This window comes from Ovis aries, chromosome 21, assembly GCF_016772045.2.
Source record: "Ovis aries strain OAR_USU_Benz2616 breed Rambouillet chromosome 21, ARS-UI_Ramb_v3.0, whole genome shotgun sequence".
NCBI lineage: Eukaryota > Metazoa > Chordata > Mammalia > Artiodactyla > Bovidae > Ovis > Ovis aries.
Genome location: NC_056074.1, coordinates 22416691 through 22429670, shown reverse-complemented (window position 1 = coordinate 22429670; position 12980 = coordinate 22416691). Strand labels below are relative to the sequence as shown.

At 49.0% G+C, this 12980-nt stretch overlaps 1 protein-coding gene across 11 annotated transcripts in view; it reads left to right on the top strand.

The window, feature by feature from the left end:
- NAV2 (neuron navigator 2) overlaps positions 1 to 12980 on the top strand; it is a 799971-nt gene that overhangs the window by 715857 nt on the left and 71134 nt on the right. For all 11 annotated transcript variants that reach the window (XR_009597822.1, XM_060403976.1, XM_060403975.1 and 8 more), the window contains one exon: positions 7030 to 7168. Coding sequence is in view for 10 of the 11 variants with exons in the window: in XM_060403976.1 (XP_060259959.1) it covers positions 7030 to 7168 (139 nt within the window). In the remaining variant the exon portion in view is untranslated. The remainder of the gene's footprint in view (positions 1 to 7029; positions 7169 to 12980) is intronic.

Sequence of the window (12980 nt, the reverse complement as noted above, 5' to 3'; positions counted from 1 at the left end):
AGCAAATATTTGATGGAATTCTTTCCACCCACCTATTGGCAAAAATAGGTGAAGTTCGTTTTCCAGTCTGATCACTTACACCTGTAGTCGTGCCATATGACCACCAGTGGAGGACTTTTCATTGAGGAGAGAGAAAAGTACGTGGCCGTGGTCTGGGTAGGAAATGATGCTTTTTGTTGATGGTTCTGAGAAGTCAACAGAAGCATCTTCTTGCCATTTCTCTAGATGTCCCAGCCAAAGAATTTATAGGGTGTAAACATTATACACTGTTGTGAAAAAGAAAAAAAAAGGGAAACCAGCCAGGCTGTGGGCCCTATGCCCTTTTAGTTTCCTGTTATAGAAACTGGGGAGGAGGAGGCCCTCAGGCTCTTCTGGTTGTTTCCCAAGGCTGTTGAACACAGTGCTGTTTCCACCAACACTTTTGGAGCAGTTTTGGAGTAGTCTTGGCAATCCTACAATATAGAGTGAAGGTGAAGTGGAACAGGAAAAACTGGGTAAAGAGGATAGATCTGTCTTGTGTTCATTTATTCTTCTGGTTATTCATATATAAAAATCATTCAGTCATTCACAAAACGAAATCTTCTTTAATGTCTTTCTCAATGTCTAAGGAACACTTTTGTACCCAAAAACAGCATCTTAGAATTAATTAGGTTTTACTATTCAGTTTATTTAAGCTTTAATTTTAAACCTATGTTTTCTTATAAATCTTATCTGTAAGTCAAGTATTTTGCATAAAGTAAGAATGTTTCCACCCGTTATTTTGATTAGTACTTTATTAATTCAAACTTAACAGATTGTATTTGACTGATCAGTACTATTTGCGAATCTGGATAAATTTCCTGAAATATTTTAGATCACATTTGTAAACTTAACATACCTGGCTTCCTCAAGTTCTTCAAATGTTGGATTGGATAGACTTTAGTAGCCTAGCAAGCAAAATCTTTCTAAGCACTTAAACAACCTTTGCAAATCAAATAACTTATGACTTTTGTAACTTCAGTTTGTCCAAAACACTTCAGTTCTTTGTACAGTCTGAATCCAGTTCTTAAATCTTTCATCTTAAAAATCTCAAATGAAAAATCAGTACTCATTTAGATTCGAAGCACAAGACATTTTTAGATTCTCTAACATGCCATATATTTTTAAAAATAGTATAAATTATATAGATTATCCCAATGATCATCAATCTTTTACTCTATAAAATTAAGCATTAATATGAGGATTTATTTCATTATGTCCCTTCATCTTTTTAGACCGTCCCAAGGATTTAAAATCACTTTACTCCCCACTGAGGGGAGGAAGTTCATCCTATCAAGTGGGCTCAAAACCCTCATGTTGTTTTTCACAGATTCAAGAGCAGGGTGCAGGAATGGCCAAACCATATTCCAGAATGATTGTTCTGGGGCCATGGCTGAGTGCACTGTAGTTCTTTCCGTCTCTCGAGCCTCTTCACTGGAATTTTGTGTCACCACACTGCCAAACCCAAATCCTCTGAGTTTCTTTCAAATTTCAGCCATAATCAGGTTTTGTAACCTCTTTCAACATTTATCGCCTGACTTGGGTCAACAGACTTGTACCCCGTCCCACGTTGTACCTAATTTCCTTTGCCGCTTGATTGGATTCAACTAACGTTCTTACTGCCTGAATGAATTCTACATGCTTTCCACATTTTTCCCATCTGCCTTTCAGCCGCACGTCTGGAGTCGTTTTACAAACAAATGGCAATCCCCCATTAGTTAGCACCAGTGTACCAAGTGACAAGTCATAAGCAAGCTAGTTTTGAGTAGAAAAAAGAAGTTTATTAGATCTCACTGTTTGGTCTCCCAGAGGTGGCTGCTGACTTCTGGCCTGGCTGGATGCAGAGCTCACGTGATGTCAACTGCTCTTGCTTCTGCTCCCCTCCCTCCCTGCTAGCTGCCTTCTCAGGCAGCCAAGGATGAAGGGCCCAGCGGCAGCTTTAGGCTTCTTTCGCTTTTCTTCCAGAGTGTGTGCCATTCTCAGCATCTCCTGTGTGGGGGGTGCTCTTTTAGGCAACGTTGAAGAGATCATGCCAGCACTTTATAAGAACTTCACGAGCAACTTGAATCTCTGAAGGGGGCGTGTAGCATACCGTACATTCTCTTGTTGGGACCACATTGTTATCACAGAGCATCTTCTGGAACTAGCTTTCCTTAGGATGCTTCTTGGAACTCCCAGACAGTGATCTTGGTGGCCCAGCACCATTTAGAATATCCTGAATTTTAGAGAAGGGACAAGTTGGAGCTAAGTGATTTTATATCTAGAGAGATTCACCAGTGTCCCCAAAGAGCCAGAAGTGAGGGAGACGCGGCTGGTTTTCTGAGGTCGGGGACAGCTGTTGTTTCTGGTGCACAGACCGCGCTGGGGACCCCAAGGCAGCTCGTGCTCAGCATAGATCTCCCTTGCCATTGCTCCTCCATCCTCCTTCTCAGTCTCCCCACTCCCGCTTCTCTGTGGGGTAGATCCTTGATTTGCCCCCTTCTGGGCTGACTCAGTTGCTAGGACCCCTGCCAGCTCAGGGTGGCCCCGTGGTGCTCTGTGCACAGACATGGGAGAAGCATGTGTGAGGAGGCTGACTCAGTTGCTAGGACCCCTGCCAGCTCAGGGTGGCCCCGTGGTGCTCTGTGCACAGACATGGGAGAAGCATGTGTGAGGAGGCTGACTCAGTTGCTAGGACCCCTGCCAGCTCAGGGTGGCCCCATGGTGCTCTGTGCACAGACATGGGAGAAGCATGTGTGTGAGGAGTGCCACGTGCCCCCCTGCAGCAACATCTCAGTGTTCGGAGGGCACAGAGGAGCAGCGGGTACAATTTCAAAGCAAGAAAATCCGGAGCTTGGGTGCGTGGGCGCCCCTTACTGACTCCCCTGCTTCCTCCTCTCCAGCCACACTCCTCTCCTGCGCACGGTCTTCTCTCTTCATCCTTGGCTTATAGGAAGTTTCAGATACTTTCAGTGGCTAACCCCGGAGAGCAGAGGCAATGAAAGACTCGGGATTTTCTTCCCATCATGAGAGTGGCTGGAGTCCTTTTCCATCTGTGCTGTCACCCTCTTCCCAGCAGAGCCTTACACGGTTGCCAGCCTAGGTCGTGTCATCCACATCCGTGTGTCACCCATTAAGCAGCTGAGGCACAGAGGTTGTGACCTGTCAGAGGACAAAGTGGGAGGGAACCGGGCTCAGAATCCGCTGCTGGGGCTGCCTTTGCATCAGAACATGCCGCGCCTGTCCTGCATGTGAGTTCAGTCAGCAGGCGTTCAATAAATGCGCACTGTATGCCTGGAGATGGGGGATGGGGAGGCTGGCATTGCTGCTGTACCGCTGCCCTGGAGGTGGTGGTGGGGAGGGTGGGCATCGGGGTCAGGGAGAGGTTCCTGGCCAGCCCTGCCCTGCATTTGCTGAGAGCCCTGGACGGCACTCTCAAAGCCTGTGCCCTCATTAGGAAGCATAGCCACCCGTGAGGGAATAGGAGCGTGGCTGAGAATACGTGCAGGTGCTGAAGAGTTGCCATGTGGCAAGTGCTCAACGAACGGCCGGGTGACGCAGGCCAGAGGGAGCACATGTTCCCAAATTAGACAATTCTGCCTTAAACCCAATTCCAAAGTGGACTGAAGGCGGGCACTGGGCAAGATACTCATTCTTTCAGCCTTGATCCCTTCACCTGTGAACTGGGGAGGAGAACGGGTCCCTTGCAGGTGTGATGTGAAGAGCGGAGATAGAAATGACGATCGGAAGCACCTGGCCTGATGCCTGACACACAGGCTGCACTGCTTACTATCACTAGGCAGATCCCTGCGGGTGTTTAGAAAGTAGGACAGACCATCACAGAGAGAACGTCTGGAAAACTGCAAGAGCGCACTGAATGAACCCAAATGCGGAAGACTGTGAACTCAGAGGAGGGGATTGTCAGGGTGGGCCAGGATATTTGGAGAAGGCCTTAAAGGAGGATTTGGAACTGGATGGAGGCCTGGCCAAGCCAGTGGAATCACAGGCAGGAAGTTGCCTGAGACCTGGCACTGCAGTTCCCTGCGAATTCATCCTTAGTGAGCCTCCCCCTGAGCCCCCACCCTGCCCGCCTTTATCCTCTCTGCTTGAGAACCACCTTTGCATGTTTCCCCTGCACTTGGGTGGGACCCTCCAGGTGGGCTTTAGAAGCCAAATTGGCGGGCTGAAGGGAAAGGTAATGAAAACAGGTTTCCACTAAGCTTCGTCTTCCTGCCTGATCAGCAGAGCTCAGACAGGCATCCTATGAGCTGGTGGAACAAACCAGAACTTCCTTTTCATTATTCGGGAGTGGTGGTTTGGGGTGCTCCTGACTTTCTAAATCTCAGACAGTGGCATTTCTTTTTGTGTGTGTGTGTATATATGCATAGATATATAATGTATGCCACAGTTTTTAAAGATTATACTCCACTTATAGTCATTATACAATGTTGGCTGTATTACCTAAGCTGTACAACATATCCTTGTAGCTGATGTGTTTTATACACAGCTTGTACTTCTTAATCCCCTACCCCTTTCATGCCCCTTCTACTCCCTCTCCTCACTGGTGACCATCATTTGTTCTGTGAGTCTGTTCCTGTTCTGTTATATCCTCCACTTTGTTGTATTTTGTTAGATTCCACATGTAAGTGTTCTTATATATGTATTTGTCTTTCTCTGTCTGACTTATTTCACTAAACATAATGCCCTCCAAGCCCATCCATGTTGTTGCAAATCGCAAAACTTCATTCTTTTTCATGGCTGAGTAATATTCCACTGTGTTTATATACCACATCTTCTCCATTCGTCTGCCGATGGACACTTAGGTTGCTTCCATATCGTGACAGTTCTAAATCATGCAGCTTTATTGGGATGCGTGTGTGTCTTTTAAAATTGCTGTGTTTGTTTTTCTGGATGTATACTGGGGCGTGGAGTTGTTCTGACCCTGGCATTCTGAGGCATCAGAGAGCCGCTCTGCGGGCCTTTCGGTGAGGCGTGGCTCCCTGTGGAGGGCTGAGTGGTGGACACATGTGGTTAAGTCAATGCTTTATCATCACACGGCCCCGGGGGCACGTATTGGCCCTGCCTCTCCTGCTCCATGACACACCAGCTCCCGAGCCTGGGCTTCCTCCTGGGGAAGTGGGCCCTGTCGTTTGCCCGTGTGCACTGATAATGGACGTGATAGAGAGCCGTGTGTCGTCACAGGAGAGAGGGGGCAGCTGGATTCAGGTCCTGCCCGTCATGCTGTCTGACCTCCTGTAAGGTGTCGTGCCTTCCTCAGCCTTGCTTTCTCTACCTGTACCGTAGAAACAGTAATACTTAGCTATTCCTACTCCATCAAGTAGAGTGGTGTCACAGTTTATGCTAGAAGCTTACTTTATAGGTTCCTCAACTTCCCACTCTGTGTGTCTAAATCAGCAGGTATTTATTGAGCACCTGCTGTGTATCTACCACCCTGCAACCAGACCTGACGTCAGGGATTGGGAGAGGGTGGGAGGAGGGGACACTGGAGGGACTAGGGAAGGCCTTCTGGGGAGGTGACTCTTCAGAGAGAAGGAGGTGGGGCAGGCATCCAGAGGTACAGTAAATGCAAAGCCTAGAATGCAAAAACCCAGAGCTGGTGAGCGATAAAGATGGGCGTCCATGGCAGGACTGACTGGAGGAGGGGCTGGATCACAGGGTCTTGAGGGCCAGAGTAGGGAGTCTCGAGAAGCCCTGAGGGATTTGAAGCAGCAGAGCAATAGATCTGGCTTGTGTTTCCCCTAGCTGCTGTGGGGAGACTAGATGGTTGGGAACCAGGAGAGGAGCCCGGAGCCCAGCTGGCCTGTTGGCAGTCACCAGGCAGGGCAGAAGCAGCCAGAACCTCTGGGCGCAGGGGCGGGGGCAGCCATGCGCACTGGGAGAGACTCTGCAAGCAGGGGCAGGAGGACCAGGGGGCGCCCCGAATGTCTTGGTGTTGGGAAGCGGAGATGGTAGAAGGAAAAAGAAGAATCTTTGCTTGGAGATTTGACTTGAGTGGTGCGGGATGAGGGTCTTGATGGATTTCAGGATTGAGAAATGAAGGACTCTATTTTTGATGCATCTTGAGATATATTAGAGTTGTATGTGTTGTGTTTGGAGAAGGCAATGGCATCCCACTCCAGTACTGTTGCCTGAAAATTCCCATGGGCAGAGGAGCCTGGTGGGCTGCAGTCCATGGGGTCACGAAGAGTCAGACACGACTGAGCGACTTCACTTTCACTTTTCACTTTCATGCATTGGAGAAGGAAACGGCAACCCACTCCAGTGTTCTTGCCTGGAGAATCCCAGGGACGGGGGAGCCTGGTGGGCTGCCGTCTATGGGGTCGCACAGAGTCAGACACGACTGAAGCGACTTAGCAGCAGCAGCAGCAGCAGTGTTGTGTTAGTCGCTCAGTCATGTCTGACTCTTTGCGACCCCACGGACTGTAGCCCCCCAGGCTTCTCTGTCCATGGGATTCTCCAGGCAGGAATACTAGAGTGGATTGCCATTCTCTTCTCCAATTATTAGACCTGCCAATAGAGTTGATGGGTTTCTGCCGACTTTTGCGCTTCCCTTCTCTTGGCTTTCTGTGCCAGGAGTGGGGTCCAGAGAATTCCTACAGCAGCTCTTCTTCCCCTTCTGAGCCACAGGGAGGACACCCCTGCTGACTCATTCTCTGCCCACTTTCTGATCCAGTCCCCAACCCCCTTGCGCCTCCTCTGTCTCTGGAGGTTGCCCTTGGCTTTTGAAAGCCCCCCAGGTGATGTTGAGGATGGGGTAGGTAGTGTGTATGTGTTTAGTCACCTCTGCTCAGGAAAGCACCGCCTTTTAGGGGAAGACACATATCACCCACTTCCCCAGCTGCCAGACAGAAGCAGTTGGATGTCACCCTTGAAAATGAGTCAAATTAGAGGCAAAGGAGCTTTGTCTGGGGCTTTGTGCACCAAGAGCCTTCGGGGATGGTAGCTGTCTGTCTATATCGTCAGGCTGAGCTGGTGCGGCGTGACGTGCTCAGGGTGTGTTTGTCTTGGCAGCTGGGATGACAGCAGCTCCGTCAGCAGCGGGATCAGTGACACCATAGACAACCTCAGCACGGATGACATCAACACCAGCTCGTCCATCAGCTCCTATGCCAACACGCCTGCCTCCTCACGCAAGAACCTGGATGTGCAGGTAAGGAACGGGGCCCCTCCCAAGGCCCCTGCCAGTGGAGAGCCTTGAGCTTGTGGGCCGCAGGAGCCATTTAGGGTGGGCAGAGTCCCCAGGTCCGTGAGAGGAGGCCCAGCCTCCTGCTCACTGCCTGCGGTCTTGTCTCCTGATTGTGTCCTCTCCCTGCAGGGGGGGGGGGGGCGGCGGGGTGCTTGGAACAGGAGTCGGGGGCACTCACTGCTCTCATGGCTGTGGCCTTGGCAAAAATCACCTTTCCTTCCCGGAACTCGGTTTCATCATCTATGTAGAAAACAACAGCAACAGGGGTATTGGACTCAAGTAGCCATTCTTAGCGTGGAATGTATGTCCACAGGACAAGGGTGGCCTTGAGAGCCACGGGGTGGGGGCAGGGCCAGAGCCCTGGCCCAGAAGACCAGTGCGTACCAACCAGAGGTTGGGAACTGTTGCTCGGTGGGTCCTATTCTGCCAGTGTGTTTTATTTGGCCCTCAGTATCATTCACGTTTTTATAAGTTCATTATTTCACATAAAAAGTGAGCTTCTGATTTCTCTTGAAAAATCAGACAGTATTGCCTCTTTGAGTCTGCATTCTCCACAACCAACAGGTGTCCAAGCGTCCACCCCTGCCCCATACATGCACGCTTTGGACAGGGCACCCATGCCCCAGTGTGTTGGCCAGCTGCACCCTCGCCTGACTGTGCCAAGTCACTGAGGTTTCCCATCTCTGCTTTAAACTCTCAGAGCTAATGTTTCAGAGGCAGCGCTTCCAAAGCAGTTTTGTGGGGGTGCATTTGTGTGCTCTCACACCATCCCTCAGTGTTCAGAGGGGTTGGTTCTAATGAGCCCATTTGACTAGTGGACAGGCGAAGTTATCATCCTCGCGCCCGGCTGCTCGTGTTGGGGCTGACCGGCTGTGGTGACGTAGGAACACATGGGCTGGGATCCTTTTCATGATGAGTCCCTCCCACCTGTGGGGGCTGCAGCCTCGGGTGAACCCCTGTGAAGGTCCGATGGGGACAGAGTCTCCCAGAGGGCCCTCGTGAGGGCAGGGCTGGCGCGTCCGCCTCCTTTCACTCCCTTCCTTTCACATCTGCTTCCTTTCTCCTCTCTCTCTCCCTCTGGACAGATAGGAGCCTCTTTCAGAGTCTCTCTGCTTTCAAAGGTATCTTTTTCTTTGAGGACAGGGCTAAATAAAGGATGTGTCAGAGTGTGGGAGTCATTCTGTCCCATAGAAATGTAAGCATAGGCCGCCTGATGAAATCTCCGAGGTGTTGCTTCTGGGATTGCCTGTGACTTCTTGAGTTTTCATTTTTAGCCCAAGTTTCCAATTATTGTTGGTGAATGAGGGAGGCTTGTAGTGGTTGTTAAGGGGGGTGGGGCAGGGGGAAGCTGCCCTAAATGAAAGGGAGCATAAAGGTTTGGGGAAGCAGTGCTGAAACGTTCCATGTCTTGGTCTGAGTGGTCCTTATATAGTATGTTTATTTCATAAAATTTCTTCAAGTTATATACTTAAGATTGTACATTTAGTGTATGAATGCTATACCTCAATTTTAAAAAGTTGATTAAAAAAACCTAGCCATACCACCCAAGGGATGAGTGTTCAGTTATTAAATACAGATTAGAGATACCAAGCCAGACTGTGTTCCTACCACTTGGCAAATGTTATAATGCCTACCCTTTTCCTTTCTTTGTGGACACTAAATGATTTTTTTGAGACTCCTTCTAGTTTCAAGGTAACCACAATCAAGTTTCTAGACTGTCCTTAGATACTGAGCTGTGGAACTTAGAAGGAAAGATAGACAGAGACAGAGAGGAGAGAAGAAGATTTGTAAAGTAGATTTGCTCACTCGCAAGGCAGGAAGAAGCTTGCTCCTAAGATGCTCGCTGAGCCAACAAAACACTGTCAGAACAATCTCCTTGTCTTTGTTCCCTTCCCACAGAGCTGGAATTAGAATCTATTTTCCACACCGACACAGAGTAAACATCTGGAGTTTACAAATGATGCATTTGAATTTGGCTAATGCCAAGACCCCCTCCTCTCTGACCAGCTCTTTGCTTTCATCTAGCAAAGGTTACATTAGAAGAGCTTCAAGAATATGACACAGCATATCTTTTGATCAAGAGCAGAAAGTTAACATCAGGAGTGTTGTAAGAAGTTTACGATTCATTGGACTGCTTTCTTTTTTTCTTTTTTTTTTTTGCTATAAAACTACCTGAGTTTAGAATATTTAAGTAAAATTAAGTAGATACCAGGATAAAATGTAGACTTGCAACCACAGTTACTAAGATTCCTATTGAGCTGGTTTATTTGGTATCCCTTTGTTCCTGTCCAGGGAGCATCCCTGAGTATCTGATCCACATAAATCGCCTCCTTCTGTCCTCCTCCCCTGTGCCACTCTCAGGAAGACTAAGGACCATTACTCCTCTCCAGGCAGCGTCAGGCAGCGGGAACGTGTCTGCTGCCTTCCTCCCAGGGCACATTCAGGTCCCCGTCACACGCTGGTTTCCCTGGACAAACGGGCAGCACAGACCGTCCCAGAGGCAGGGAGAAGTGGTCCAATGTGTCAGGAAAGCAGGTTGAGGACAGGTTGCCTGCCTAGGTTTTCATGTTTGAAAAGCCTCTGAGGACCAGCCAACATCTAAGGAGCAGGGAAACTATCGCCTGGAAGCCTAAGCAATAGCCTCGTTCAGCTGTGTGAGAGAGGAGCCGGGTACTGGAGGAGTGATCCTTGGGGATGGAAATCCCCTTTGTCTGTGGGTGACTGTTTCCTCCAGCGTGCTGAGGAGCACTGGGAGGGTCTTTGATGGGGGCATACATGCCCAGATACCCAGCACTGACCTCTGCTCACTGCTCCTCAGTGTTCTAGGCAGAGAATCCCCCAGCCTGAGCTCTGACCGCCTCTTGATGGACTTTCTCCGGGAAAATTGGGGAGTCTGCTTGCGGTAACAGGGAAAAAAATATGGCCTTGAAGTCAGGGTTGAGCTCCCAGCTCTGTGACATCCTTGGATGAGCTCAACCTCTCCAAGCCTCTGCCTTCTCATCCATTAAAAAAAAAAAAAATCACGGTAATTAAGACTTATCTTGAAGGGTGAGTGTGAGAGAGATACTGACATACTTTATCTGAACATGCTTTCTTGGAGCCAAACTTAATAATAGAAATACAAATTCCCTGTTTACCTTCATGCAAGACAGAATTATGTTAAATGCTAACGTGCTGGAGATTTTCAGAGGCAGGACATTTGGTGATAGAAAGCTACTCTTGGTCCCTCCACACTGAGCTCCTTGCAACCACTGTCAGCTCTCTGAGACACCTGTCTGACTACCATCCATGTTTCACACACAAGGTTGCAATCTCAGGGAAGTTCAGCCGCTTCCTCCAGGGTCACACATGCTAGCACCTAGTTGCTTGAACTCAAGACTGTCGGAGCCCAAGCCCCTGCTTCACCCCCCTCCCCCAACATCCTGCCCCATGGCTGCACCTCACTCCCCGGCGCATGGGTTCCACTCTCTTACTCTCAGAAGCCTGACCCCCCTCTCCACAGTCCTCAGGAGTCTGGGCTCTCGAGGGAAGAACTCTCCCGTCCCCTCTTCTAGGCTCTCTCCGTCCCTCCTTGAGTGTGGGTCTCTCCACTTCCCTCTTGACTATTGAATGAGTAAGTGGACTTGCAGGTAGGCGCAGCAGGGAAATCTACCGAAAGGAGGTACCATTTAAGAAGGGAGTAGTTGGCAAAAGGGAGGGTGCGTCTCGACACGGCTGTCTTGCCGGCCCTCTTGTGTTAAGCTCTAGGAACAGAGAGGCTGGCCCTTCATCTTTTAATCTCTCCTGGTGCCACTACGTGATCTGGCCCAGAGCTCAGGAGGGGATGTGAACTCAAAGCCAGCAGAGTGTCCAGGGCACATGCTACAGTGCAGAGAGCGCTGGGATGGCTTCCACCCTAGACCGTGATGGTTGGATGACTGTTCTTTCCAGAGGGCTATTCAAGCTGTAGTCAGACTGGGCATGTGTGCACTCTCTCTGCTATTGGTAGGGAATCAGAATTCTGGGGTCCCACCCAGAGGCGGGAACTGCTCAAGAATTGGACTTGGGGAACCACTGACCAATCAGGATGGAAAGAAAAGTTTCTGAGAGTAGGTGATGTGGTAGGCGCCCTGGCCATGCAGCATCCTCTCGTCCTTGGGCTTCTCCTTTGGGAAGGCAGCATAGCATGGTGGCTAAAATATGGGCTCTGTACACAGGCTCCCCAGAATCCTTGCACTACGTGATCTTGGGCAATCTTCTTTTCCACTTTGTGCCTCTGCTTTCTCATGAGCTGAAACTTCCTCACAGGTTTTCTTTTTTTTTTTGGTGAAGATTAAATGATGCATATAAAGCACTTTAGCCCAGTGCTAGCACACAGTAAATACGTAGTAAATTTTAATTGTTATTGCTATTAGCATCACTATAATTTGATCAGGGAAAATAAGGTATAGGAACATTAAAAGAATAATTAATGCAGTATCCCAGGATGTGGTTTGTGCGAAGTTTTTAGTACCTCTTAGTGTATAAAAGAATGTGTTAGAATGTATTTGAACATAAGCTCCAGGAGGTTAATGATTTGTACTTTGTTCTCATTAAGCATAGTACTTCTGGTACCTAAAAACTTGCTCGATACATTGTGGTATCAAGTAAATATTTGTTGAGTGAATGTTTCTAAAGCCAAGATATTTTCTGCCTCGGGACCTTTGCATGTACTCTTCCCCCTGCCTGGCATGCTCTTCCCTTAAACTCTTCTCTTAGTAAGTTTCTGTTCATTCTTTAGGGTACATCTTCAAAAAGGCCCTACCAAACTACCATTCCCTATCCCCATCGTCATAATCTAAATTACATCAGTGCTTGTAATACTCTCTCAGATTCCTTGTCCTTTTCCATTTATATGTCTTATATTTCCAAGTCTTGCCTCTTTCACTGGATCATAAGCTGCAGAAGGGATGAGATCCAATCTTACTCACAGATCCTCAGACCCACCCTGGTGCCTGGCAAACCACGTGTATGGAGGAAATTCAGGTTGAATGAATGCACTGGAAGGTTAAGGAAGGACCACAGGCTGGGGTGCTTGGGACATGGAGCGAGTCCCATGAGTTTCTGCTCCTCTCTAAAACTGATGAAGATGAAGACAGTTCGGTAATACTTACCTTCTTACCCTTCTTGACCAGGTGGCCGTCCGGATTGGATGAGGTCCTTTTGTTAAAGTGTGCAGTAGCTCGAGAAGCGTGTGTTCACTGATTTCACTCATTTAATCATCGAGCCTTGATTGCTCACTTGCCGGGGACACGCCTCTGTCTGTGTCCCTTGCCACAGCTGAATGACGAGCTTCTCACAGCCCGGGAGTGTGTCTGTCCTCCTCTTCCTATGCCTCATACCTAGCGGGAACTTCAGCATGTTTGAAGAGTGGTCGGGTAACCGAAGACATCCGTGAGATGGCAGAGGGAGAGAGCGGGGCGGCTGTGGTGGTGACTGAGAGGTGGCTGAACTTGGGCTGCTTGTCTGTATGGAGCTTTGTTCCCATTCAGCCAGCGTATTCCCTGGAGGAAGCCATCGGTACCGATCTCAAATGACAGGCATCAGGCCAGATTCTTGCCAGGGGGTCATTTTGATTTCCTTCTTTGCAGATGTTGCCCACTCTTGGTTGTGAAGTGTGGCACATATGGACTTGTCTCTCAGGGGAGCCACCCCAAAGTGTTGCTGACCTCCCTTCCCTTCCCTGGTCAGTGCACTCCTTCACCCTGCTGAAATCTGCTCGGACTGGTCCCAACCCCAAGGGAGGCCCCCCCAAAGC